Source organism: Sturnira hondurensis, unplaced genomic scaffold (assembly GCF_014824575.4).
Source record: "Sturnira hondurensis isolate 20B ecotype Veracruz unplaced genomic scaffold, ASM1482457v3 Scaffold0019006, whole genome shotgun sequence".
NCBI classification, from domain to species: domain Eukaryota; kingdom Metazoa; phylum Chordata; class Mammalia; order Chiroptera; family Phyllostomidae; genus Sturnira; species Sturnira hondurensis.
The window spans coordinates 8,028,506-8,054,616 of NW_028091637.1; the positions used below are offsets into that span (position 1 = coordinate 8,028,506).

At 36.7% G+C, this 26,111-nt stretch overlaps 1 protein-coding gene across 6 annotated transcripts in view; it reads left to right on the forward strand.

Annotated features, from left to right (window-relative positions):
* The window catches only part of RBMS3 (RNA binding motif single stranded interacting protein 3), a 480,675-nt gene that overhangs the window by 394,043 nt on the left and 60,521 nt on the right, over positions 1–26,111 (forward strand). For all 6 annotated transcript variants that reach the window (XM_037070856.1, XM_037070857.1, XM_037070858.1 and 3 more), the window contains one exon: positions 23,939–24,049. In XM_037070856.1, coding sequence (XP_036926751.1) covers positions 23,939–24,049 — 111 coding nt within the window. The remainder of the gene's footprint in view (positions 1–23,938; positions 24,050–26,111) is intronic.

The following is a 26,111-nucleotide window of genomic DNA, read 5'->3' on the forward strand; positions in this document are numbered from 1 at the left end:
AGCAGCAACCCTCATTTTCATTACAATGAAGAGAAACTCTCCTCTCCAATTGAATAAAAAAAAGAGTTTGGAAAATTGTACAGTGTAATATCTGAACAGGTCTAGTTTTTTATTTCTTGTGTGACCTAAGTTTCCTTCAGCAAACCTGTTTCTAAATATAGATAAATAGTTGTATACATAGACAGATAAATGCTTATTTGAATAAAAATAAATATCTACCCCTTTTGGATACAAAGAGAATGAGTAATAAGGGTTTCTATGTCACCTGCTCTTAGAAAGAAGCTAAGAGTACTTATAATTAAAAAAACACTTCAAAGGACACTTATTTAAGCAAAACAAACAAAATCATATAGCAGAGGAAAATAGATTGTTAAAAATTTAAATTCTGGGTAGTTGACTACAATACAGCATTAAAATTTTGTCTTGAGTTTTAGAAAGCCAATGCCAAATGGTTGAAAAGAACTGTTTATATTGTTTCAATCTCTGACAAAAGGAAGCATACAGATGAGCAGAAGATTTTTTTTTTGCTGCTGTTGTGTTCTAGAAAAAATGTCTGATGCTATAATATTATTTCCCACCCAAATGCCTTAGATAGCAGTTATGTATGTAGAGAGAAACATTTTTCTTGCGGTCATTGCTTTTATTAGCTCTCAATAAAAACCAAGCAAATGTTAACTTTCAATTTTGTAATGAAATGTCTGTAGCAGCTACATTAATATTCTTCAGACACAAGCTTCCCAGGACCTAGCTTGATTTAACAATGACACTTTGTAAATCCAATTGGAAGGCATGTAGCTTGTTTGGTCTTTTAGATTTCCTTAGTCTCAGCTGGAATTTTATGAAAGTTATGCATCTGACTTAGAGTTATCAATCAGATAAAGGCTGTTTTACCTCCCCATGGAAGGGCGCTGCAAGATAATCTGCAATTTGTGCCAGAATTCTCCTCGAGAAATGTCTTTCAGAAGAGCCTGAACATGCACTCAGCTGAGATCCTGCAGTTCCGTGCCTTTGATTATTGAGAGACAAATTGCACCCAAAGCATTGATGGTAGGTGTGGGACCAACTAGTGACTGTCACTCAGTGGTTTGTGAAGTGCTCATGCTCTTCAGCAGTACCAGAGCCTGATACGATGCCAAGCCATGTCAGGTGCAAAACGTGCTCGTTGGTAGTAAACTGAACAGAGTGAATGAAATGATTTGCTACGAACTTTGAGAATTTTAGAGTATCTGCATAAACTGATGATTTGCCTTCAAACACAGTAAATATCTGTCGTCTCTTACAGTGGTTATTCAACAAGGTCAGCTGACTCTGAGGGTTACACTTGAGAAGTGACAGAAAAACCATAACATCTGCAGGGAAAACTGGTTGTCCTGTGGCCTTTGGCAGAAAGACATGCGAATAGTTCAGTTGGTGTCACACCGTTTACGTTTCTTTTTAAAATTAGTATAATGCTTGTCCCTCTTGACATCTCTTAACATAAATGTAACTTTGAGGCACATAGTGGAAGGTAGAAACAAGCTGGGGAAACAAAGCAGATTTCAAGAAAGAGGATTAATCTTTATCGATGTTAAAACAAGTATTGTGTTCCTGGCTTTTTAAAGCCAGGAGCCAGCGAACAACGTAGAACAGAGAAAGTCAGCCTAATTATCAACTTGAGTTCCAAACAATAATCTTAAAACTTCTATTCAGAAGAGAGACCTTTTATCAAAGAGTTATCCTTAAAAGGTTTGTAATCAATAAACATTAGAACAATTTCTGCATAACAATTGTGTATGTTAAAAATTGATTTTACTTTCCTATAAAGCCTTTTATCTCTTCAGTCTTATATCTTAAGTATTTTCAATCAATACTGAAAAATCATTATGATGCTTAGTTTGTGTTACATGCTATAGGTATAAATGCTTAGATCCTAATGTTATACTCCGAAGTTACTTCTTTCTAACTTTCTAAAATGTCTGTGGAATTTCTATCAGGGAATAATTCATGTTATATGTGGCATGGACAGATGGATAAATAGATGGATGGATACAATACGTATATTTCTGCCTACATACGCTGATCTCCACTGTAGATATCGTTTAGCCAAAACACTGACCTATACAGTTTATACACATATATGTTTATATGAGGCATTTCTGTAGTGTAGTGGTTATCACAAATATGTATTTATGTGAGGATGTTCAAATCACTCATAGACACAGACAACAGTGTGGTGATGGCTAGAGGGAGGGAAGGCAGGGACTGGGTAGAGGTGAGCAAGGGGGGGAAACTGGGGACATCTGTGTTAGCATCAGTAAAACTCAAGAGAAAAAGTCTTGTTTATGTCATTAAAATGACTAAACATGTTGAGATGCATGCTATAAATGAGAATGAAAGGAGAAAGAATTGAGACAGATGAAGAGAGAGGGTATGGATGAATGGGTCAAATTTGACTCTAGCAGACGTTAGCCTAGATAGCTAGGTGGAAAGGAATGTCCTTAAGCTGAATTAGTATGTGGAAGAGAAGGCATAAATTCAAGGTCAGAGACATAGAGTTCCTTTGGGGCACATCAAATTTGTGGAGTCAGGTAAAGATTTGTAATACACACTTTGAAATAGAGTTTTGGCACACAAAATTGCCAGTGATATACTTAGGGGTCATTTATTCCCATTGGAGAGAATGAATATGATCCCTAGCAATTCATTTACTTTTCACTAATAATTACCATGCTTGATATATGCAATAGCCCTTAAACCTGGGAATAAAAAAATAATACATATATGATGGCATTATATTAAGTGTACTAGTTTTTTACTCTTTATTAAAATTGTTGTTCAAGTACAGTCGTCTCCATTTTCCTTCCATCCATTTCCTGTCCCACCCTCCTCCACCCCCACCCTCAATCCTACCTCACTTTGGCTGTGTCCCTGGGTCCTTTCTATGAGTGCCCTAAATCAAGTGTTTGCTTACGCCCCTTACAAATAAGATTATTTAGCAACCTAATTATACTTTTGCTTACACGTGTATAAATTTAAGGCTTTTATATAACATAAGCCTTTTTGAATCAACCAAAGCATATGCACCTGATGTTTCCACTTAGGGAACTGACTACAGTGATAAGTTGAAAAACAGAGATAGATGCTTTCAATTATAAGCAATCTTAGAGGCCATCTACTGCAACCCGTTTTCAAGTTTAGGAGTTGATATAAATTTTGAGAAATTGCCATATGGTTATACAAAACTGTTCTATTCCCATCCTGCATAATATTTCAGAAAGATATTTTACTCATTAACTCTCCTTTTCTCAATAGCCACTAATCTAGGGAGAGAAAGAGCAACAAAGTATAAAAACACATCAGCAACCCCTGGCCTGTTATGAACTAAGGGAGCCATCAGCTCTTTCATCAAGCCCTTAGGGGCATCCAAAGAGGCACTGTGGTATTTAGATTTAGTGATCTCATTGTTAGTCCCCGTAAATGTAGGGAATCTAAACTGTGATCACTCTGGAATAGGATGATCTCTTCATGTTTCTAAAATATTTTTTAAAATTCTTTTATTGACAAGAATAGATTATGTCATACTTTTCTGGATTATCCCATTCTTGGTACTGAGGGCTTTTGGCTGTATTTAGCTGATGTTAATAAGTAATAGCCAATTTTACTAATCATAAAACTATGAGCTCAGAATGACTCAATAATTCCAGCGTTTTCGGTGGCCAACTTGAAAAGGCTCCATAGGAGGAATGTGGGAGCTAAATTATTGCAGAGTCTCACATTTTCCCATGGGATTTTCCCATTCCCTGATGATTTTAGTTTCTTAGGGTTTTCTCCCTTCTTATTTGACATTTTAAAGATCAGAAAGTTTAAGTCAGTTTCCCAAGAATTTTAAATGGATGTCCATATCGCTAGACAAGTGTTTACAAATTAGATGGTGGCTCAAAGATTTACTTTTCCTTTATGTCTTTATTCTAAAAATAGGGATAAGTCTGAAACTGGTGAGCGTGATGATTCATTGGCTGACAATCAGCAGGAGGGTCCTTTAGTGGGATATTATCTGTAATACAACAAGATTAAATGTTTCAAGCGTAAACCTTAAATCTGTATGGTGTATTTACTAGCATTTTTTAGCCAATTTTCTGTCTTTTGCAGTTCTAACAACAACACCTAGTTGTTGAGAACTAGGAGGCTCTCTCAGTTCTGTACCTGGAGCGTGTAAGAGCGTGTAGTTTTAGTCTTTGCTCTTGAGATTGACTAGGATGTGTTTCCAGTATTTATGATTCCGATTTTCATGGTTCAGCAAGGCTGCCCTGTTAATAGCAATTACCCTTGTTTATGAAGTTAGCTAGACGGTCCCACGTAAATCAGAACAATCCAATCATTTGCTCGTGCTCACTTTTATTACACATGGCCAGACATAGGGTGAAAAATGTTCTGGCTCACACAGTTTTTTCTTCCAACTGTCCTAGAAAAGGAAACAAATTGTTATAGTATGGATTTTTTAACAAAGTCAAAAGTATGCAAGTCTGTTTTTACCTATATCCTTATAATCTCTGATAGATCTTCCTCTTTTTCCATTTACTTTTGGTCTCATACAGATTAAGCTCATTAGATAATTATTAAATATCACAACACGTGTGGAAGGTGTATTTCCTCTTCTTGATTATGTTAAGTTTAGAAAACTTCAGTCAATATTTATTATGGAAAACATACTTTAAAAATTTTTAATTGTTCAACTTCTTCAAAAAGGATGATTTTGAACCTATCCGAAAGCAGTTGAATGTTTCTTATATTGCTTTCATTAGAAACTTACGTATTAGTTGTTCAGGAGAAACACGTTTCTCCTGAAGGCTTTTAATTATCATATAAGTCTGACTACAATTGTGATAGAACACTAAAAATGTAAATGAATCAGACACATGTGGGTTATATTTCCACGAAAATGTGCATTTGAAAATTAATGATACACCTTAAGGGAATAAAATGTGTCTTAAATTTTACTAAGCTCGAGATATTTAAGAATCATCCAAAGGGAGATTCAAGAACTTCCGATTATGATTATTGTGTAATTAATTAACTTCTGGAATATTTCCCATAGAATCAGAAGGTTTCTGTTGTTGGTATCTGAGAAGAATGATAGCAGTAAAATAAAACTAGATATTTTGTATCTAGTCTTTTTTCCATAACAATACAGTATTACATTGGTTTTAAGGCATATTTGGAAAAATAAACCTTTGAAGTCATTTACTCATTCATTCAGTAAACATTTGTCAAGTGTCTGTTATGAGCTAGGCACCATTCTAGGTGCTTGGATACAAGACTGATCCCAGCAGAGGCTCCTTCCTGTGTGGAACTCCCATTCCACCAGGGGAAATAGCAATAAAGTAATAAGGAATATGCTGACACACCATGTTGAAGGTTAGATGTTAATAAAATTGTTAAGAAGGTAAAATTTGTGTTTGGGAAACTCAGCTATTATTTTCAACATCCTTCACCTCTCCCCCACAAAGCTCTTACTTCAAGATACTTCAACCCCAAAGCTCATTCTTCCCCTTTTGCTTTTTTATTTAAACAGTGTTTCTAAGCGAAGCCACTGCATGGCAGACACTGTGTTTGGGAAACTGCTCCTTGCTGAGGTATACGGTGCAGACCGAACAAGGCCAGCCCCCTTCCTCGTGAAACTGACGGTGTATTAGAGAAATCAAATGAGTATATGAAGGAACGTGAATTTTATTTAAGAAAGGTTCATGGTTATTCTGGGTGCACATATCAGGGGGCCCTGGATGAGGATGTGTGTGTCTGTGTGTGTTTGTGTGTTTAGTGGGAGCCTGGAGGGGGACACAGGAAGTACAGCAAACAGTCTCTCTGTCAAACTAATGCGTGTGTGCTTCTCTCAAAACCTCTTCTGAAGAATTTGATCTGGTCGTTAATACATTAATGTGGATGAGCTTACCAATAAATATACTCGAGCATGTGCATTTTTTCATTAGAAAAGAAAAGTTTGTGAAACTTCTAGAGAATTCTAGAAGGCATTGGGAAAGTTCATTGATCTTTTGAATTCACCGTTTTCTCTCTGAAATACTGTTCTGCTTATTCAGGTTACGTAAAAGTCCTTTTCGCTCTGTCTTCTTCTGATAATGGTATATATGTTAACACAAAATATAAACCTGAATATGAGAGGAGAATGTTTTGATGGATGAGGGAAGTGAAACTTGGAGAGGTTAATTGCCTTTTCTGATATCACACAAGCTGGTGTCGGAACTGAGACAGGTGTGTTTCAACCCAGTTAACACCAGTTCTGTTTCATTATATCCAGCTTGATTCTTCATTAAATTTTCATATATCAGGTTATATAGTTTAACCCAGAGTAAATCAAGTTGACAGATTAATAAAATATTATAATTGGGTCCTTTTGTACATAGAACACAAAATATTAGTAAATTATCTTTTGTCCGTTGATGCTGATTAGATTAATAGAAGGTCCATTATTAAAGCATTTGGCATTCCCATCAGTGTATTTTAAGTGGAAAGGGATTCATATGATTTAGTTAAAAGCTTTGATTTTCACAGACACATTCCACCAGATAGTATCAGAATTTAATTCTCCTTATTTCAAAATTATATAGTGCTAGATGATGTCTGAGGTAAATATCCCTCACTTTCAATCTGTATAAGTACTGGAAATGTACTTAATAAAATAGTACATTTAAAATGTACTAAAATAAAATGTACTTAATTATTTATTAATAAATAATAAATTTATTTATTTCATAAATATTGTATAGCTTTTTAAGTAACCTATTTAATGACAGTTTTTTTGCATTTTAAGACAGAGAAAGCACATAGTAAATAACTATGAGAAAATTCCATGAAAGCTCAATACAAAAAAAGGTGGTCTTTTCTTTAGGCCCACTCGCATGTCAGCTAGATCACTGTCTGAAAGTATATGCTAAAATCCTTTACCACTTTTCCACACATAGGGTAGTTTGTTGTTGACAGATGTAAGTAATTTGAGCATTGTATAGTAGTTTTGATTTAATGGTGTATTGAAAACCAGAATCTTACTTTTGTCAGCCCCATATATTAATTCAAAAAGATTGAGGTGTTCCAAATCAAATAGTTTTTTCTAAAGAAATAATATTTTTTATTTTTTGATATTAGCATCTATTAATAGCATCTATTAGCATCTATTACATAAAGCAAAAATAAAAACAATAATTAAAATAAAACCAAAAAAGTTAATTCTTTATTTCCTCTTTTCATGTTTTAAATGAAAAAATAATAATAAAAATAAAATATTTCCTACTTGATTTTTAAGTTTTTTAAAATTAACTTTTAACTACTTAGGAGGTTCTGCATAATATCCTATATTACTGTAATGACACCTAGAATCATTTGCCAAACATGGAAATTTTAACATAACAGAAACAAATTCAGTGGGTTTCACTGACCTTCTTCTGACTCACTAAAGGTGAAAGAAAGATGAAGATGGGTACCAGCCCATTCCTTTTGGAATATAAAATCAATATTGAATTTTCATGGGGTATTGCATCCTGTCTTCCAAGAAATCAGAGGTAGGTAAACTAAATGATCAGAAAGAATTTCTCAGAGAAGTAAAGAGAAGGAATAAAGCTTTCAAGGGAGGAAAATGCAGCTGTCAGAACTCCAGAAACTCTAATTCAAATTGTGCAAACTATGCATGAAGCAGGTGTTACACATGCAGATAGATGAGTGTGACACCTGCTTAATGCACAGTTTGTAGACTCATTAATTGCTCCAGTTGCTAATCCTGGGTGTAATTCCCTGCCTCTTTGTACTAATAATCAAAATATTCAGGTTTGGATGCAATTTTATTTTTCATACTTCAGATGCTTCTAAGGAGCAGGTTTGGGTGGGTTCAGGCTATGTCTCCCTCTCACATAGGGCCCCAGCTGCACGATGCTAAATCATTGCCTGAGACAGCTCTACCTGCTTCTGTAAGCTCTATAGCTCATGAGCTTTTCTGCCACTATATTCACAAAGTTTGTCTCCACATTTTTTTACTGGATGATCCCTCTGCTTCTCCCCACTCCCAAATGTCAGGAAAGCAATTATGGACTAATTTGGTTGATTTGATATGATTTCAGAGTGGTAGCCCTAGAAATCCTTAGAAAGTCTGGTTGTTCCAGTATTTAGCTCTCTGGTTTTTTGGTTTTTTTTTAACACACCTACATGAAAAATGTTGTACCACCTCTGGAGATCAGATTTATAAATTAGGTCACGTATGGCAGTAGTAAGAAGTAAGATCCTCACTGGCTTCTTAAAAGTTAGCCACATTGGTTAATATCAAAATAGATACAAATATTGGACTGTCACTGGTTGTTGCTGATAAGTTTCAGTATTTGAAATGAAGCAGCATGTCTCTTACTATCCCAATTCTGAGGAAACTCATTTATATTTTGGCTTTTGATAATTCTGTGGTGTGAGCAAATTGATAAATTTGATTACTGGTTTTAGCATGGCAGGTTTTGAAAGAATGCTAAAATAAACATTGCATTTAGTTCTCAAAAAGCATGGTAAATCACAAATAGTTTTTTGTCATAGTTTTTTCTGAATTCATTGTATACTGCCTTCTTGCATACTACCTTTACTCCAAAATATCTTAAAAAGATCATTTTACTCATCTGAGTCCACAATATAGCTACTAAGCGGGATGGAGCAAAATTATGTTTTTTATGGATGCATTATTAGATCACAATTTTTATTTTTAACTTTGATCATGCTTTGCCTGATTCATCATGTACCCCAATGAATGCTATGTAAAAGAAACGATAGTTTCGAAGCCCACAGAGACTGTTAAGAACCAATGAAGTTTCACTATTTTTAATTAAGCTTGAATTTTGTGCAATGACTGAAAATAATTTTTTAAAAGTTAACTTTTTTCCATGACCACTGTATATTAATATTTTTAGGTCTATCCTATGAAGAAACCATGGAATTATAATTCGATTTATTAGTTTTTTTCATTTTACAGAATAACCCCGTAGTCAGAATAGGTTGCTACATGGAATGTGTGGGTTAGCGGTGTTTGCCACCTCATTGCCATACAAGTACTAAAAGCTATTAATCGAACAGTTGTTTCTCGGGTGCATAGAGAATTCTTAGGAGAAATTATGTAATAAAATATTAGCATTTAATTAACAAGTGGGTTGAATATTGGCATTATTGAAAGAGCTAAGGAGAACTGAGGCTCTCTCCATAAGTGAGCTGTGATCGACAACAGAAGCAAACATACCTGTAATTACTGCTAATTCTTCCTCAGAGATGAGCTGTCCATCCCAGGAGACTTCAAACCTCAGCCTNTTCGATTTATTAGTTTTTTTCATTTTACAGAATAACCCCGTAGTCAGAATAGGTTGCTACATGGAATGTGTGGGTTAGCGGTGTTTGCCACCTCATTGCCATACAAGTACTAAAAGCTATTAATCGAACAGTTGTTTCTCGGGTGCATAGAGAATTCTTAGGAGAAATTATGTAATAAAATATTAACATTTAATTAACAAGTGGGTTGAATATTGGCATTATTGAAAGAGCTAAGGAGAACTGAGGCTCTCTCCATAAGTGAGCTGTGATCGACAACAGAAGTGAACACACCTGTAATTACTGCTACTTCTTCCTCAGAGATGAGCCGTTCATCCCAGGAGACTTCAAACCTCAGCCTATAAAGGCATTTTTGATTCTGGTAACTAAGATAATGATTAAGGAACTGTTGGGTACAATCTAATGTGAGTGCAATCTACAATTCTCTCTCACTTTTAGAGCTATTTCCTCCTCACCTACTTGGTGGTCTCAAGCTGTTTCCAGGGCCAACAGTCCCTACTGCAGCAAGATAATCAGACTTGCAGGAGAATGCCTTCACCCACAGGAGAGACACAGCCGTGGCCCTCACCTGGGACTCCAGGAGTAGAGTGTTAGCAATCCTCCAGTGTTAGGAAATTGTAGAATAACTGAAGGCAGAAACTGGCATGGTATGGCCAATGGTGTTTACTTCTATGAGAAATTTTAATGTTCTTGATCACTTTGTCCACATTACACTTTTGAAGCCTGTGTTTTAAACATATCTCTTTAAAGTCATGTAGCTACTGAACTAAGTTATTCCAGGGCAAACCATAACAGGCCCTCAGAAAGTACGATGCTAGTGAGTCAGTAAGTGGGCTAATGTTCTTGATCCTACACTCTGAATGCCAACAAAATATATTTTAAAAGTTATTAAGGCTTTAACATTTCAGACATTTGGCATATATAATTTTAGCAGCCCCGTCAGTATTGGAAAGTGATGTGACTCTTACAACTAGAAGCATTGCTATGTCAGTTTCAAGTAAGCCAGGCGAAGACTGCTTAAAAAGCCGCTTAATATTCATTNCCCTCAGAAAGTACGATGCTAGTGAGTCAGTAAGTGGGCTAATGTTCTTGATCCTACACTCTGAATGCCAACAAAATATATTTTAAAAGTTATTAAGGCTTTAACATTTCAGACATTTGGCATATATAATTTTAGCAGCCCCGTCAGTATTGGAAAGTGATGTGATTCTTACAACTAGAAGCATTGCTATGTCAGTTTCAAGTAAGCCAGGAGAAGACTGCTTAAAAAGCCGCTTAATATTCATTCCTAAAATGTAGTCTAACATCAGGGTGTAATTCCACCGCAGAACAATTTAAGTTCATTGTCTATTCATCTAAGAAATATGTTATAGTCTCTTCACAGTATTTCAAAGAGTTGGATGAGCTGGTGGTGTAAACATTTCTTCGTGGGAACTTTATACAATGAAAAGGAAAAAAAAAAAAGGTTGATGGATGCGTACTCCAGCTAATTGAAGTGGTTCTGAGTCAACCAGATGTTTTCAGCTGAATCATGCCCACAGATGCTATTGCTTCATTACTCCTTAATCTAGGGATTACCTCGATTGGCTAGCTCGGTGACATTTGAGTGTTTCAAATAAGCTTGCCTCTCTTTTGTGTCATACTTTGTAAAGAGCTCTTGTCTAAAGCCGGCCTATCTTCTGCCCTGGAAATGTGTTCAAGGAAGTTATCAGAGCTGTTTGTTTTTCCTGCTCTTGGATGTGGTCTTTGGTGAGGTCAGGCGCATGGAACGAGAGCCGCCACAGATGACACTGGAGCTATTTCCACAGCTGGCCGCAGAGAGTGGGCGGTCCCTTGCAGATGAGTTCGCATGTGGAGGTGGATGATATAAAACATCTGCCACAACAGGAATAAGCAAAAACAATGTCCCTTTGAAGGTTGCCTTTTAATGAGGAGGTGGGGGTTCTGTCTCCCTCACAGGAATGAGGGATGGAGCTGTTGGCAGGCAGATGGCTTCAGACTTACTCTTGCGTGAAATAAAGCAAAAGTATATGCTGAAAATCTCTGACGCTAGTCAAATTGGCTGATTTTGCTGAACATCCATTTCCCTGCCTATGACACATATAATCTATAAGAAATGGAAGGAGTGCTAAAAGAAAGAGGTGGGGGGGAAACTAAGAGAAAAAAACTCATTCTGAATATTTTTCTCTTGAATGACTTTAATACAATAGCTTCATTTCAGCTGGTGGTTGAAAAGTCAGAAAGAGCATTGTTTTTTTTTGCAATAAGTTTAATATATTTGTAGCACGTTGTTATTTCTCATAGAAGTTTAAAATATCAATATACAAAGGGTATCTCATCATGGCCACAGGATGATAAACACTTCAAAATTTGAACACCACCTAGCAGAACACAAAGTCATTTTTTTCCTTCTAGGAATAGTAGAAAATGAAAATATCTTAGTGAACTATTATAAGAGAATGATAATAGTTTAGTTTCTCATTCCATCTACCTTGTAAAATTAAAAGCAATGAATTTGCATATATTTTTATTTCCTAATGTTGCTATAGAAAGAAAAGTCTTGACTGTAGATCAACTGGTAGCAAATACATGCTGAATATTAGCCAACAGTAAACTTCTAGATCTCCTGTTGCTAGACCCAAAGGGTGCTGCTGTCCCTGCTACCCCCAGCCACCTTGCTGCAAAATGTGGAATCATGCTACTTCCACCACCACCTGGCCAGCAAAATGGATGCCACATGCCCCACCCACCTGCTAGTCTAAACCAGAGGTGTCAAACTCATCTTCACCAGGGGCCATGTTAGCCTCTCATTTGCCTTCAAAGGGCCAAGATACTTTTAGGACTGTACGAATGTAACCACTCCTTAACTGGTAAAGAGTTGAAATTACATTTGGCCCTTTGAAGGCAACCGAGAGGCTAATGTGGCCCCTGGTGAAAATGAGTTTGACACCCCTTGAACTCTTTTCCAAATATAAGTCCTTTGCAGGTGCTTCTGGTTAGCAGAAGTCATATATCTCTACCAGCAAGGGAGTCTAGGAAAGGTAGTGTTTTTTCTTTCAATTATATGTTGAAGAGGCAGAATTCACTTTGTAGGGAACTGATAGATAACATGTGAAGAGAGTATGAGATATCCCACAGGAAGTAATTGGATTAATCTTAATGAGAGACAGTAAGTGAGCCACCTAGTCAGTAGCACTTGAAAGGAAGACAGAGAGATTATGAGGACATTTATGATGCAGCATCGATGTGACCTGACTATGGGTTTGTTAAAAATAATGAGAGAGAAGGAGGAGGCGAGGATGACTTGGAATTTTCCAGATTATTCCAAGAATCAAAAAGAGGAGAAAGAATACAACGCTCTGAGTATAGAAAGGGAAAGAAAATATTCAGAATGGGGCATGGTTGCTTTGAGTCGTCTGAGATGCTACATTCAGTGAACAATTGGGAATTTGGGTCAGGAGTTCAGACAAAAGGTCAAGTCAACAAAGAACTTTTAAAAACTTTAACTTTGAAACCAACTTCGGTACTTTTGATTAATTCCATGAGGGCCTAACAAGCAGCAATAGTTTGGAATTTTACTTATAACATCGTATTAATACCTAATATTTATGGTATGTATAAAGATGTTGACTCACTACTCTATACCCCTTAAAACTTACAGTACCTCTTCTAACGATGGGTCATAAAAGACATTCCAACTCATTGGTGATGCAAAATATTTGGAAGAATGGAAGTTTTAGTTTGAGGATTGCCATGAAAACGTCTCATATGAAATAAAAGGAGATTTTTTGTAAAGATTTTTTTCAGATAAAGGCAGAAATCCTACAGAGACTGCTAAGGAACTGAACTAAATATCTAGCTGCGTGTCCTTATAACACATTTGTGGGAAGAATACTAAATGTTACCAAGATTACTTGAAGCTTCTTGGCCCTAAAATAAGAGCTGCAAAAGCAATTAACAAAATGATTAAGAAACAAACCAAGAATCTCTTTAGAAGCAATGCAAGAAAAACATTTATTCAGAGCCAGGGCAGACATAAAAAAAAATTAGATTTGGCCTCGATTGGGACTCACCTGGGGACCCTATTGAACTGCAGATTCTGACTCAGCGGCCAGTGGGGCTGGGCTGGACCTGAGACTCTGTGTTTGGATCCCAGATGATGCTATCTGGCCCTGGACCACATTTTGTGGAACAAGGTGCTAGAGAGTTTAAGACCCATCGACTAAACTTAGAAAAAGTCACAATTACTGTTAGAGCATTACTGTTTAGGAGAAAGGGCAATAACATCTAAGTGAAGTAAAAGATGTTTTTTGTCTATAAGTTTCTACAACAAACAGAATACTGAAGAAAACAAACAGAAAATTGGCTTTTGTCTCATCTACTGGACAACTGTATGTATATTAATGGACATCTTGCAGGCCTCAGAATACATCTTGGTTGGATGCTAATGTGTAAATTTTTAGCTTAGGAGAAGGTCATTCCATCAGGACATATTTTATTTCAGTGTTAGAACTCAAAACATTTCATCAATAGTATATATACTGAGTTTGAGACGGGTTAGTGACAATAGTACTTATAGAAAATATAGTTTAAAGGGAGTGAATTAGTTTTGTTTTTTTTAATTGAATCTTGACTTCACACTTGTACCCTTAGGTCTCGTTGAGTTGCCAGCTCTAAACAGGCAAATTTCTAAAAATGTCTTAAAAGAGAAAACAAATAGCCCAGAAATGTCCTCCAAGGGAGTACAAAATAAAGTACATTTTGCAGTCAATTGCAGGACAAGGAATAGCTACTTTCCTAGTAATAGCCAGAATCAAGGTGCCTTGGGACATATTTCGGCAATTTGCACTGTAAACAATGGCCATAAGTAGGCTAATGGGCAGCTTTTCCTCTTGATCACTCTTGGGGTTTGAGAAGTAATTTCCCAGGCCCATTCACCTATAAGATCCTGTAAGACCTTGAAAATGACTCGCAGCCAGGTGTTTGGGCCTCTCTGTCAGTAAGGAGAAGTTTTTAATGAGAAGGTCTATGACAGCTCACTGTCCTGAGTGCTGGTTAAACCTTTTATCAGACAAAAGACGCTGTCCATAAATATTCAGACATCTGCTGGGAACCCTATTTGCCTGATCATTTGGAAAATGGCTGGCCTTGAATACAGCTTCTGACATGCGTTTTGAACTTTCTGTATGTTGAAAATGTACTTAGAGTGATTACTATGTAAGTGCGCAAAGCATTTTTTAATCTTGTCACATGGCGAGGGGTGACAACAATCTTCGGCAGACATGTGGCTATTAAACGATCTATGGCATTTGTGTCAGTGCCCTGACCTTGATATACACATATATAAAAAATTGTACCCTGTGATGAGGTGTATGTAAGTCCTCCATAGAATGGAAACTCTGTAGTGATCTCCAATATTAAAATTCCTCGGGGAGTGTGTGCCTCTTAGAAGCCCAGGAGTTCTCATACTAAATGACAAGAACATCAAGGTAGCAGCAGTCAGACGTGCGTACTTGTAAAGGAAAAGGAAGCCATTGAATGGATGGATTTTCAAGACCATTTTGTTATCCAGTCAAGGGACTGCTTATTTCAATTGAATCCTTTAGTTCACTATCAGCCTGGAGTTTCTGTTGATTTTACGTCTCTTTAACATCACGGGTACCCCAGCTGATAAGCAAGTGCCATTCACTCATTTCGTCATTCAGCACCATTACAGACTATTTTATGGTAGACATTGTGATAGGCTTTAGAACCCACTGGAAAATGAATAAACATCATGGGTGGCACAGTGACCTTGAAGTCCAAAGGAGAAATGAAGTACAATCAGGATCCAGGTGTGTGCCAAATGTCATGAGAGATAAGATGCCCAACAACCTGATCAGACACAGTAAATGTTCCCTAGAATGTACCATTTGATCTTAAAGCACACCTGCAAACCTGCTGTAGATGCCCAGGACTCCTGGCAAAGGCACTGAAGATGTGAAAGAAAGATGGATCAGAGAAGGATGCGGTGTTCAGTGTGGTGGGAAGAGAGGCTTGAGTCTTGGAGAACTAGACTGGAGGGTAAACTGGAAGTCATGGGGTCTTTCTACAGCCTGTGTGCTATGCTAAGGAGGCCATCCTAGAGTCAGCTGTAAGAGCCTTCCTTCGGAGATGCCCTGTGGGACTAAAACAGGAAAGCTCATTCTTGTGGGTGACCCGCTGCTGATTTAATCTAAGTAACTTCTTCTGGACAAGACAAGTGAGAATGGAAACTATTTTGATCCCATCACTGCATTGTCTTATACGCCCTAAACTCCTCCAACATATTACCTTACAGCAGTCATTGGCTCAAAAGTGCCAATATCTTAAATATGTTATATGTCCCATATGAAATAATATCTTCCAGGTACCACTTAGCTATAAAAATTTGAGCTAGGCTGTCTTTGATAGAGAAGGTAGTTTAACATGGTCTCCTTTATATTCCCTCTTAGATTGAAAAATGACAATCAGTTTTGCGCATCTTTTTAAAATTTTTAATTTATTTTTAGACAGGGGGAAGGGAAGGAGAAATAGAGGGAGAGAAATATTATTGTGTGGTTACCCCTTGCATGCTTCCCAGAGGGAAAGAAATAGCAATGTGTGGTTGCCTCTTGTGTGCTTCCCCTGGGGACTTGGCCTGCAACCCCAGGCATGTGCCCTGACTGGGAATTGAACTGGCGACCCTTTGGTTTACAGACCGCACTCAATCCACTGAGCTACACCAGTCAGGGCCCAACTTTTCTCATCTTTAAAGGGATATACATATTTTAGGGGTTATCTTTAAGGTAGGAGAATGATAAGGAGCTGTCCTCCATATCTCTGATACAATTTTTGTATTATATATTCTGTGAGTAGATAACAGTAGTTTTCTTTCTATTTTAAAAAGTAAAGAAGATAGTAAAATATATTATGACTAATCCATTCATTTGGTAAGTGTCACAGCTTAATGGTCTTTAATCTTTATTTTCTCAAGTCTCTTTAAAATAATTTCGGAACTGTGTATGTATATGAGGAAGGCATATACCATAAGAATCCTGCAAAGTAAAGACAAAGGACTTAGGTTGCACCATTAGTTTTTCTGCATAAATAGTGTGATTCCTTTATATCTTCAGAACTTACCATGTAGATTTTTATAGCACACATGTTGGTACTGAGAGCCACACTTGATTAGGGGATCAGAATGGGAAGGCGATGGACATAAATTCACCCTTTGTTGCTGAAGCCATTAGAAGCTCACTGAAGACTTGGGATCCTTCTATGAACACTTAATATGTCTATTGGCTTGGCAACAATAATCTCATAGAGAAGAAATCTGAAAGGAAAAAAATATAGTAAGAATATAGTAACCCACCTGCATAATGAAATTTCTTTTATAATTTTAACAAGTTTAATGATGCAAGAACTAATTGTTCTGTTATACTTCAGTTGACAAAGCCATCTGACCATCAGGGCCCATGTCTTCAAGTGTTCAACTCTCCATCAATAATGTAACATATTTACATTTGGATATATTAGAATTCTAAAGAGGCTTGTTGAAAACATCAGAAGTCACTGTCAAACAGATTTCTTTACTTTTAAACATAAAACTCTCTAAAGGATTCAATGAAGCATTGTTGAGAATTCTAACAATCTATGTACTTGCTTTGGTAAGAAATACTTCAATGTGACATATTTACTTTATATTCTTATTCAAAATGACATGATTGTACAAATAGGTACTTAAGCAATAATTGAAACCATTATTCACAGTTGAATAGGCATGGTATTTAATTAGCATTTCTTTAAAGGGGACTCCATGGTTAAAACTAATTTGGTTTTAATGTTTTTTAATATTACATGTTTTTAAAACAATTTCAATCAATGATAACTGAGTGAAAAAACAGCCACATGAAATTAAGAATGTTTAAGTAGAAAAAGAAAAAAAAAACTCATTATACCTGATATTCTCTCTTTAGATAAACTATTACATGACTGTTCTAAAATGCCCTACTTCTAAAAATCATACCTTTACCCCCCAGCTACACATCTCTGGGTAGCCATCCAACTATTATACCAATGGAATCTAATTTGTCTAAACTGAGAGAAGAGAAAACAGCTCTGAATAGATATAACTCTAAAATAAATAGCAATATAAATTTGAACTAAAAAGCTATCATATAGCCATTGAAAGTCACATAACAGTCTTGCTTTCTTTCACTCATAAATTATAGGATCTAGGTGGTTGATTCTGATGTCAAGTGTTTAAGAAACTGGTTTATGTCATAAATATAATTTCAGTGTAGAAGCTAAGATTTGTTGTTAGTCCCAGGGAGCAGAAAGTAGATAGATATTTTGTGCCATGTTCTAATTACTGCAACTTCAAATCTCTCATTTGGTGTAAATTGAGCTTATAAATATATGTCTGCCTATGCCAGGGTTTCTGACACTCAGCACTAATAATGTTTGTGGCTGGATAATTCTCTGTTGTGGGGACGTGTCCTGTGTGTTGAAGGCTGGCCTCTACCAACAATGACCCCACCCACTCAGTGCCAGCCACACCCCTTCCACAGTTTGACAACCAAAAAAGTTTCCTGACATTGTCAAATGTCCCTTCTAGATAAGGCAAAATCACCCCTGGTTGAGAATATGCACATGAGCATATTTTATTTTAATAATTTCCACATATATGCAATGGCGATATTAATAAAACTTCTTACATCAAGGGAATTTCTAATCTCACTTCTAAGACTATGGTGGTTGAAGATATTAATAAATGCACAAATATGTGTGCTGAGCCATGGTTTTCAAACTGGCCCTGGTGAAAACAAGTTTCCTCAAGAGCTTTGAAATGCTCCACTTTGATGAATATTCTCAAGCTTGTACTTTTCAGTATCTTTTGATTGGAATTTTGTTATGTCATCATTCTTCCAACCAATACTTATGAATTATACACATGTTATATGCCTCATACTGTAGACAGGCTGAAGATACTATAATTTGACAGTCATGAACTAGCAGGCATGACTTAAGACCTCCTGGTATGAACATTCTAAATAAAAAATGTTGCAAAGTGTTAGCCATTGTTTTGAATTTAACTGAACAATTAGAGGCCGTGACATAGAAAAGTCATTCACAAAACCTGTTCTGAATATTTATGGTGTGTACTTCCTATTCAAAGGGATTACAAAAGACGTGTGGACCTAACCCTTGCCCTCTTGGAAGGTATAACACGGAAAGAAGCAATTAGAGAACAATAAGTGGAAAGAAGGAATGAAGTACTAACTTGGAGTCCTAGGGGCATCTTGATTCCCGCTCACTATGATTATTCATCCATTCGTCATTTTCCCATACTGCCAGTGTCTGTCTGAGATCATTCCAAAGGGCGTCAAAAATTGAAGTCCTATCTGCCAGCTCTGTCACAGCTTTTGGGATTTTAACTATAATTTGTTTTCCAGTCAGACTGGCCCCTCCAAGTTGGTTGGGAATTCAGTGAGGTAGTTGAGGATTCATGAGTATTTCTCAGACATGGTTTCAAAAAACCATATTTTTTGAAGTTGTATTAAATGATTACTATAAAAAACTCCTATAGTTTTCCGTAAGTCATTGTAGGAAAAGAGTGTATGTATTGACACGGACATCTCCATACAACAAGAGGGAGAAAGGGGGTAATATTTCTTTTCTTTTTTTCACTTATATGATCCAAATAATTTTCTTCCCTCTTACTTTCACATTCCAATGATTTCAAATTCAGGCCTTGCTGAGACTTCAAATGGGAAGAATTCTCACACGTCCAACAACCCACGAGAGGCTGAGCAAATGGAAGCACGTCAGGTCATCAGGCGAAGGCCTGAATTATTCAAATAATTGCCCATTTCAGCTCATCAAAAATGTAGGCTTGTCCTCTTTGCATATTTAAACAAAATAGGATGGGGATTATTGCTATAAAGGCTCATGCCTTATCACAAGGCTGCTTTAAAACACATAATTGAGAAAGAAATGGTATAAATAAAATACAGCCAATTGTTTGTATTTAAGAACTGTAACGTGGGTTTATACAATAGCAGTTTAGAAGCAAAGCAGACTTCTCAAACTTTAGGGTGCATCCAAGTCATCTGGATACATTAAAACACAGATAACAGAACACAAAGCCCAAGGATTCTGATTTTAATTCTAATCCTTAGTTTGCTGCTGCTGCAGGTCCACAGATCATAGCTGGTATGTCAACTGGACGAGAATATTGATGGTCAGAGGAAGATTCCTATAGGTGCTTTATTACACTATAGACGGCAGTCCATGTCCTGTCTTTAATATAGGTTTTTTTGTATTACCCTTATTTTTTAAATTTATACAAATTGCAATTTTTCTTCCTGCCAATACTCATCACTATGTAATTCTATCACATTAAAATATGAACAATAAATTATGATTAAAATATGCTAATGATAATGATGTTTTTCCTGGATAATGCCTTCTCCTATTGTTTGCCAGATATTATAATAAACTCATGATTGCCTCATATAAAAGTCCAAAGATAAGGCTCATATTAGGCAAGACTTAATCTAGATGCTCAAAGGTTGTCATCAAGAACCTAGTTTTGAAGTTTTCACTTAATCTATAGGTGAGGTCATCACCCAGTGGCCCTTATGATGCAGGAGAAAGAGGAAAATTGAGCAAGATACTGAAGAAGCCAAGAGGGGGTGAGCAGAAACGTTTGAGCAGATTATCTGGGGGGAAAGACATTCCAGCCAGAGGAGAATCCCAGTCAAAAGTAATGAAGGAAGGAGGCTATTTGGAATACTTGAGAAACAGCAAAGAGCTTAGTGTGCTGAAGCAGAGCAGACTGCATGGAGAATGGTGAGAAATGAAGTCAGAAAAGGAGCAACAGGCCAAATAATGTAGGACCTGGTTAGGCTATTGCCCTGAGAAAGAGGGAGAGCCATTGGAGGATTTAGAAAAAAGTAGTGGCACAACCTGGCTTACATTTTGAAAGGATCACAGGTTGCTGTGTTGAACCAGACTAGAAGGTAATAGGAGAAAGCAAGGACACTGATCGGCACATTTGCAATGGTTTAATATAGGTTTTAAGCCAGCTGTGTGTGCTTCTGGTGGAAGGGAGCCTACATGTTTTCCCCTATTTACCAATGATCTTATATTTCATTTGGGAAATTAAAATATTAATGAGCTCTCCGCGACTTAAAATGTCTCTCAACTATTGGCAGAAGGTTAACAACACAGATGCTTTTCTGGCTTTAGGTCAGCTATGTTTACTCCACATCAATGATCTTTGGAAACTTTACCCAAATTGCTGTTGAAATTGTTTATTTCAGAACTAGGGCGACCAGATCCACCCTACATCTCTTGAGTGTGAGCAGCTTTGTTTTTGCAGAGGCAGTGGCTAAAATAGACCAGACATTTCCATCAGCTGGTTGGTCATTGTGCTCTTTAGTGGAATTACAGCATGTTATAGTATTTTTTCTTTGCAGCTTAAACATTGAGCAAACCCAGACATCCAAGAGATGCTAAAATGAAAAATCTGTTTCCTTTTGCCTTGCCATTTGCCAAGCAAACTCTGTCAGACTGCACATTCTCTACATGTTGAATCAATGAAATTACCCTTAATGTGTTGGCAACATCTGTCACAAACACTCTTCAGTCTGTGGCTTAAAAGCATTGGGTAGAAATGGATTTGACAGTATATTTAGCGAGGCACAATTACAGCTGAGGCCACCAGTTTGGCCTTAACAGTCATAGGTTTTCCTTTTCGCTTTTTGCTCTTCTTTCTTTCCTCTTTCTCTTCCATTTTTTAATGTCCTATACAATACAAAGGGCATTCTGTGATGAGAGAATTGTCTGGCAAACACCATTCTCTGTTGTAGACAACCAGCACTTCAAAGTCTTTAAGTTGTCTTTCCCTGATAAGTATCATCAAAAAAACCCTGTTTCTACAAGAGATTTCTGCCTATACTTCCAACTTACTCACTGACTATAAGGTTATTTCATCCCTTGAGACTGTTAAGGAATTTATGTTCTTAATAATCTAGGAGGGAATCCTTGTTTCACTGACCATCTTTACTGAGTGAACGAGAATGTATGTTCTTACCAATCATCCCCCAAGAATTATTATTATTTTGTTCATTTATTTTCAATAACTTGTTTGGCTAGGAAAAGAATGTTTTCCTTACCCTCTTTTACACTCTGTGCCTAGTGCTGCCATTTACAATTCCAAATTATGACAAACCCCTCCCCACTCTTTCCTTTGATTGCCAGGTGTTTGGTTTGTGCACAGAAGCAGCACTCATTCTTGTGGCACCTGTAATCAAATGAGTCCCCAAACACTTTCTGAGAAAGGATTCTTTAAGGAAACCAGACAGTCCTTCCTAAATTAACTCCGAATGCAGGCATTCAGTCCTTCTATTCTTATCATGCATGGATTTGATTCATCTGTCACATACTCACATATCTCATTTGCATACTGCCTTCCAAACAAAGACTTGAGTCTCCCTCTCGGGAACACTGGGGAATGAGGTCACCCCCTGGGGCTTTGTGAGGAAAGTAGTCTTACCAAACACAATTTGGTCTTTATCTCTGATTTATGACAAACAATCTTTATGTGGCTGGAGCAGACTGATTAAATGGAGAGGTTTCCAGGACCGTGACAGTTTAGCTCTATGTTAGAATCTCTAGGGGCAAATATTCTAAAAAAGATAGGCTGAGTCTCAAGTTCAAAAAAAGTATTGAAGTTGTGCACCTGCTAAGGATTAAAATATTGTGAAAGTGCCACTTATGGGTTGAAAAAAAATGCTTTAGGACTTGTCTTAACTTGGAGATTATTCTATATAGTTTTTCTCTAAGTGATTTAAGAAACAACTGCAGCTCCTCTTAAAGTGTTTACTTCTGGTCTGGCCCAACAAATACCTGAAATGAAGCCCAGTAGTGCCTTTTTTAAAATATAAAATAAAGATGCTTTTGCTAAAGAAACTCAGACAGCAGGAAGAAAAAGTTATATGTCTCTGAGTTATATGTAAAAGTTTTTGTCATGTTTCTCATTCAAGAAGCATCCTGATGAACAACAATTCGCCGCACTATAAATTTCAAATAACACAAATCCACAGCTGTGTGTATTTACAAGCTAAAGACCTATAAAATAACACATATATATTCTGATTGATTCTAGCTCAAAAGTCCGAATGCCTTTTGGAACAAAGCTGAATCTGTATATTAAGCATTTCTAAATGTTTGGCTCAATTGCTATTCTCCCCACATGAATGGAAGGAGCCCATAAAAAAGGCTGAGGGATTGCCTGATCTTTTAACAGATACAGTTGGGAAGTTGAATTTGGAAAGTAACATGAGGAATTAATCACCTGAGCAAAAGCATTTTAGGGAACATTTGCTTGTGGATAATTAGTTTGGGGTTTGAGAGCCTGTCATCTACTTGAATCTCTCCTAGTTTTAGTTCTTCAGAATGTTTACTTAAATGTATGGGGGGAAAGTCATATAGTGAAAAGACAATATTTACAGAAAAAATAATACACTGACACATAATGTTATTACCACAGAGCATTTAAATGAGTTGTTATAGCATGAACTTCTGCCTTTATCATCATCTTGAAAACATTGGAATGATAAAATTATAAAATTGGAATTATAAAAGATTCCATCCAACCCTGGATTTTTAATTTTTAGAAAATATTGTTCTATTGTCTAGATTAGTCAATTAAGGCAAACCAGTAGGTAGAGGAAAAGGGAAGGGAAGGTATATAGCCTGACTGTGCTTCAGTAACCATGTGACACTTTATATATGGACAGACATTGTTTTAAATGTCTATATTTTTTGCATTACAATAGTTAAAATAAGTCAGAAAGCATGTTCTAAAAGTAGGATTTCATAACACCTGATGAAATACTGGACATTTTTACATTTAAAAAATTTTTTTAGCAAGGTTGCGTTGACCAGCGTTAACAGTTTAGTATTCTTCAGTCTTGTGCCAGAAGCATAGAGAGAATGAAAGCAGATCAAAGTATTTAAATTTAAAATAATGGGAAGTAGTGACTCTAACTTTTGTAGCACGTGTACTACATTTGAATATGTCCTTCAAAGAGATCCGGTCAAGGAACCCATCTGGTCCAGCATCATCACCCCAGTGGTAGACTGTGTGGAGGTGATGAAAATTATCCATGTAAATCCTGGATAAATGGCATAAACCAAAAGTCTTATTCAATATCCATAAAAACTAGAGAATTTCTATGATATTCGTATTTTTATGCAGAGACATCTGTATTCAGAACAATGAGAGAGGGGATGCATATGGTGTCTTGGAATACATCCTACCTTAAGTATTGGAACTATAAATAACAGGCACGTTTGACACATGATCAGTCAAATTAGAGGAAAGGAAGTCGCTAATGCTATATTTAGATGAACAGAAGATGACATGGATGGGCGTAAAACTTATCCATGGTTGAGGTTGAATGTAGCCTTTTCAGTAAAAAATAAATAAATAAACAGATTGGATGTTAACGCAGTATCCTGTGTTTAACTGTTTTAAAATTTTTCTTCTTTGCGGAGCGTGTTTTCAGATGGGCATTGTATGTGTTCCCAGGGTGCTGTGATCACACCGACGATGGACCATCCCATGTCCATGCAGCCAGCAAACATGATGGGCCCCCTGACACAGCAGATGAACCACCTTTCGTTGGGCACAACAGGAACGGTGAGCTGAAGAGTTTGTTTGGTCTCTTTTTCTTAGACTTCTTCAGTAGGACGAAACGCTCTCTCTTCACTGGCATTATCAGCAGAACTGGTTCTATACCTTTGACTAACACACCTTTCAGGTTCCGGCAGGAACAAGCTGCTTTCTGCATGCACATTCGATGCTGGGACATGGTTTCTCCCATTGACAACCCTGACGATTGGGCCGTGTGGCATTTAAATGGGAGTTACTTCTTGTTCTTAAGCCACAATGCACCAGGTACAATGTCTGTTTTTGGAAAAGTGTTTTTATGCATGCACCTGCAAATCTAGATCTTGTAACTCAATACACCTGAGCCTAATATTCTTTTCCCAGATGCTTACCACTTCAGCTAATATCTCATGCCCAGGTTAGTCACAGGTGAGCGGCCAACCTGGGCTAGGACTAATCTGCAGGGCTTTTTATTTATTTCAAGGTTTAAGTCAGTAAAAAGTAATTGACAGCCTGACATAATTGAGTTTTTTTCATCTTGTCTTTGAATGTATTGGCATCGATGATGTCAAAAAATAGGAAAGGACTCTAATGTACTTGATCCTCTTTTTAAAATAAGTTGGCATATTTTTGACCAGCCATTATTTTTCCTTCGAGAACAAAGATATACTAAAAAATGCCTATGCCAATGTTGATTTTCTATCAGTGAGGCATTTGAAATCATCAGTACAACTTTTTGTTTGTTTGTTTTTTAATCTATTCAAAGACAGTTCCCCAAATAATCAAGAGGGCAAGTGTTCACTACAACCTGAAATACTGCAGCTTTGTTAGTTACCGTTATAGAGAACAATGAAAAACATTCAAGTCAACCTCTCAGGTGAAACCATCATTAACAGTTTTTATTTTTATAACTGTTAATGCAGGTGTTTTGTTATTTTTAAAGACGTAGAAAGAAAAAGATATTTTCTTCTTATTGAGGCAGCTTAAGTATTATACAAAGAACACTGGACTTGGAGTCAGGAATCTAGACTCAAATCTTGACTGAGCCCTGTTGTGCCCATCTGTCCTAGGGAAAAGTAATATCTTCCAGCCTCAGTTTCCCTCTCTGTCTAGCTGAAGCATCGAATGTGATGGATAGGGCCCCTTTGACTCTATGTCTTTAAGCCTATATGTCTCATAGTCACCACTTCTGTGCTGGCATCATCTCCAAATATCTTCATATACTATGTACACTAGCTACATACTGTAAATTTTACCTTAAAGCAATGGCTTGCTTGCCAAGTAGGCTTTTTTAGAATATAAGAAGTTGTTAACATGCCCACTGAGGCCTCAGTAATCTGCTCTAAATAAGAAGAAAGTCCATATACCTAATGGAATAGGTCACTTTGTTTCAATAGAGAAATTTAGTTTTATTGGCATAAACAAAGCACCACTCTCTGAGCTTTTTAAATCTATAAAAAGCAGTTGCTGATCCTGTACCCGTCTGAAGGCTCCCACTGGGCCAAGGGAGTCCTTAGGCTTCTGAGGTAGACATTTAAAAGTCGTGTCTAAGAAGTCATTTAACTCTTCACTGTGGCAGAGCTAATTGAAGAGGAATTGAAGGGAGATGGAATTGAAGACAATATTTCCAGAGCTTTTAGCAACGTGTAAGGGTTGTTTGTAGGCACTTTGCTTATTTAGGAGCAAAACAGACCCCGTGAACAGTGTGGGGAGACCTGAAGTTTCTCATGTGCCTGCCATTGATTTCCCTTCATATCGGCCTTAATCTCCTTAAAGGATCATAAATTCTCAATAAGTGAAGTATTGCAAGCTTATTATATTGAATAACAATCTGGAATCTGATAAAAGAGGGAGTTATAATGCAAAGCATAGCAAGAAACACTTTATAAATTCCACTCATTTGAATCAAAAGCAAAGCCAGCTGACTTGCTGAAGTTCAAATTTGCCAACCAGAAAAAATATAAGAGCTAAGTTTAACTTAGATTAGGGCTGCATCCTTTAGGGAATTGAAAAAGAAACTAAAATATACAGAACAGATTTAGAATTATAATAGTTATTGGTTCAACAACATATATTGCAATTAGCATTTGAG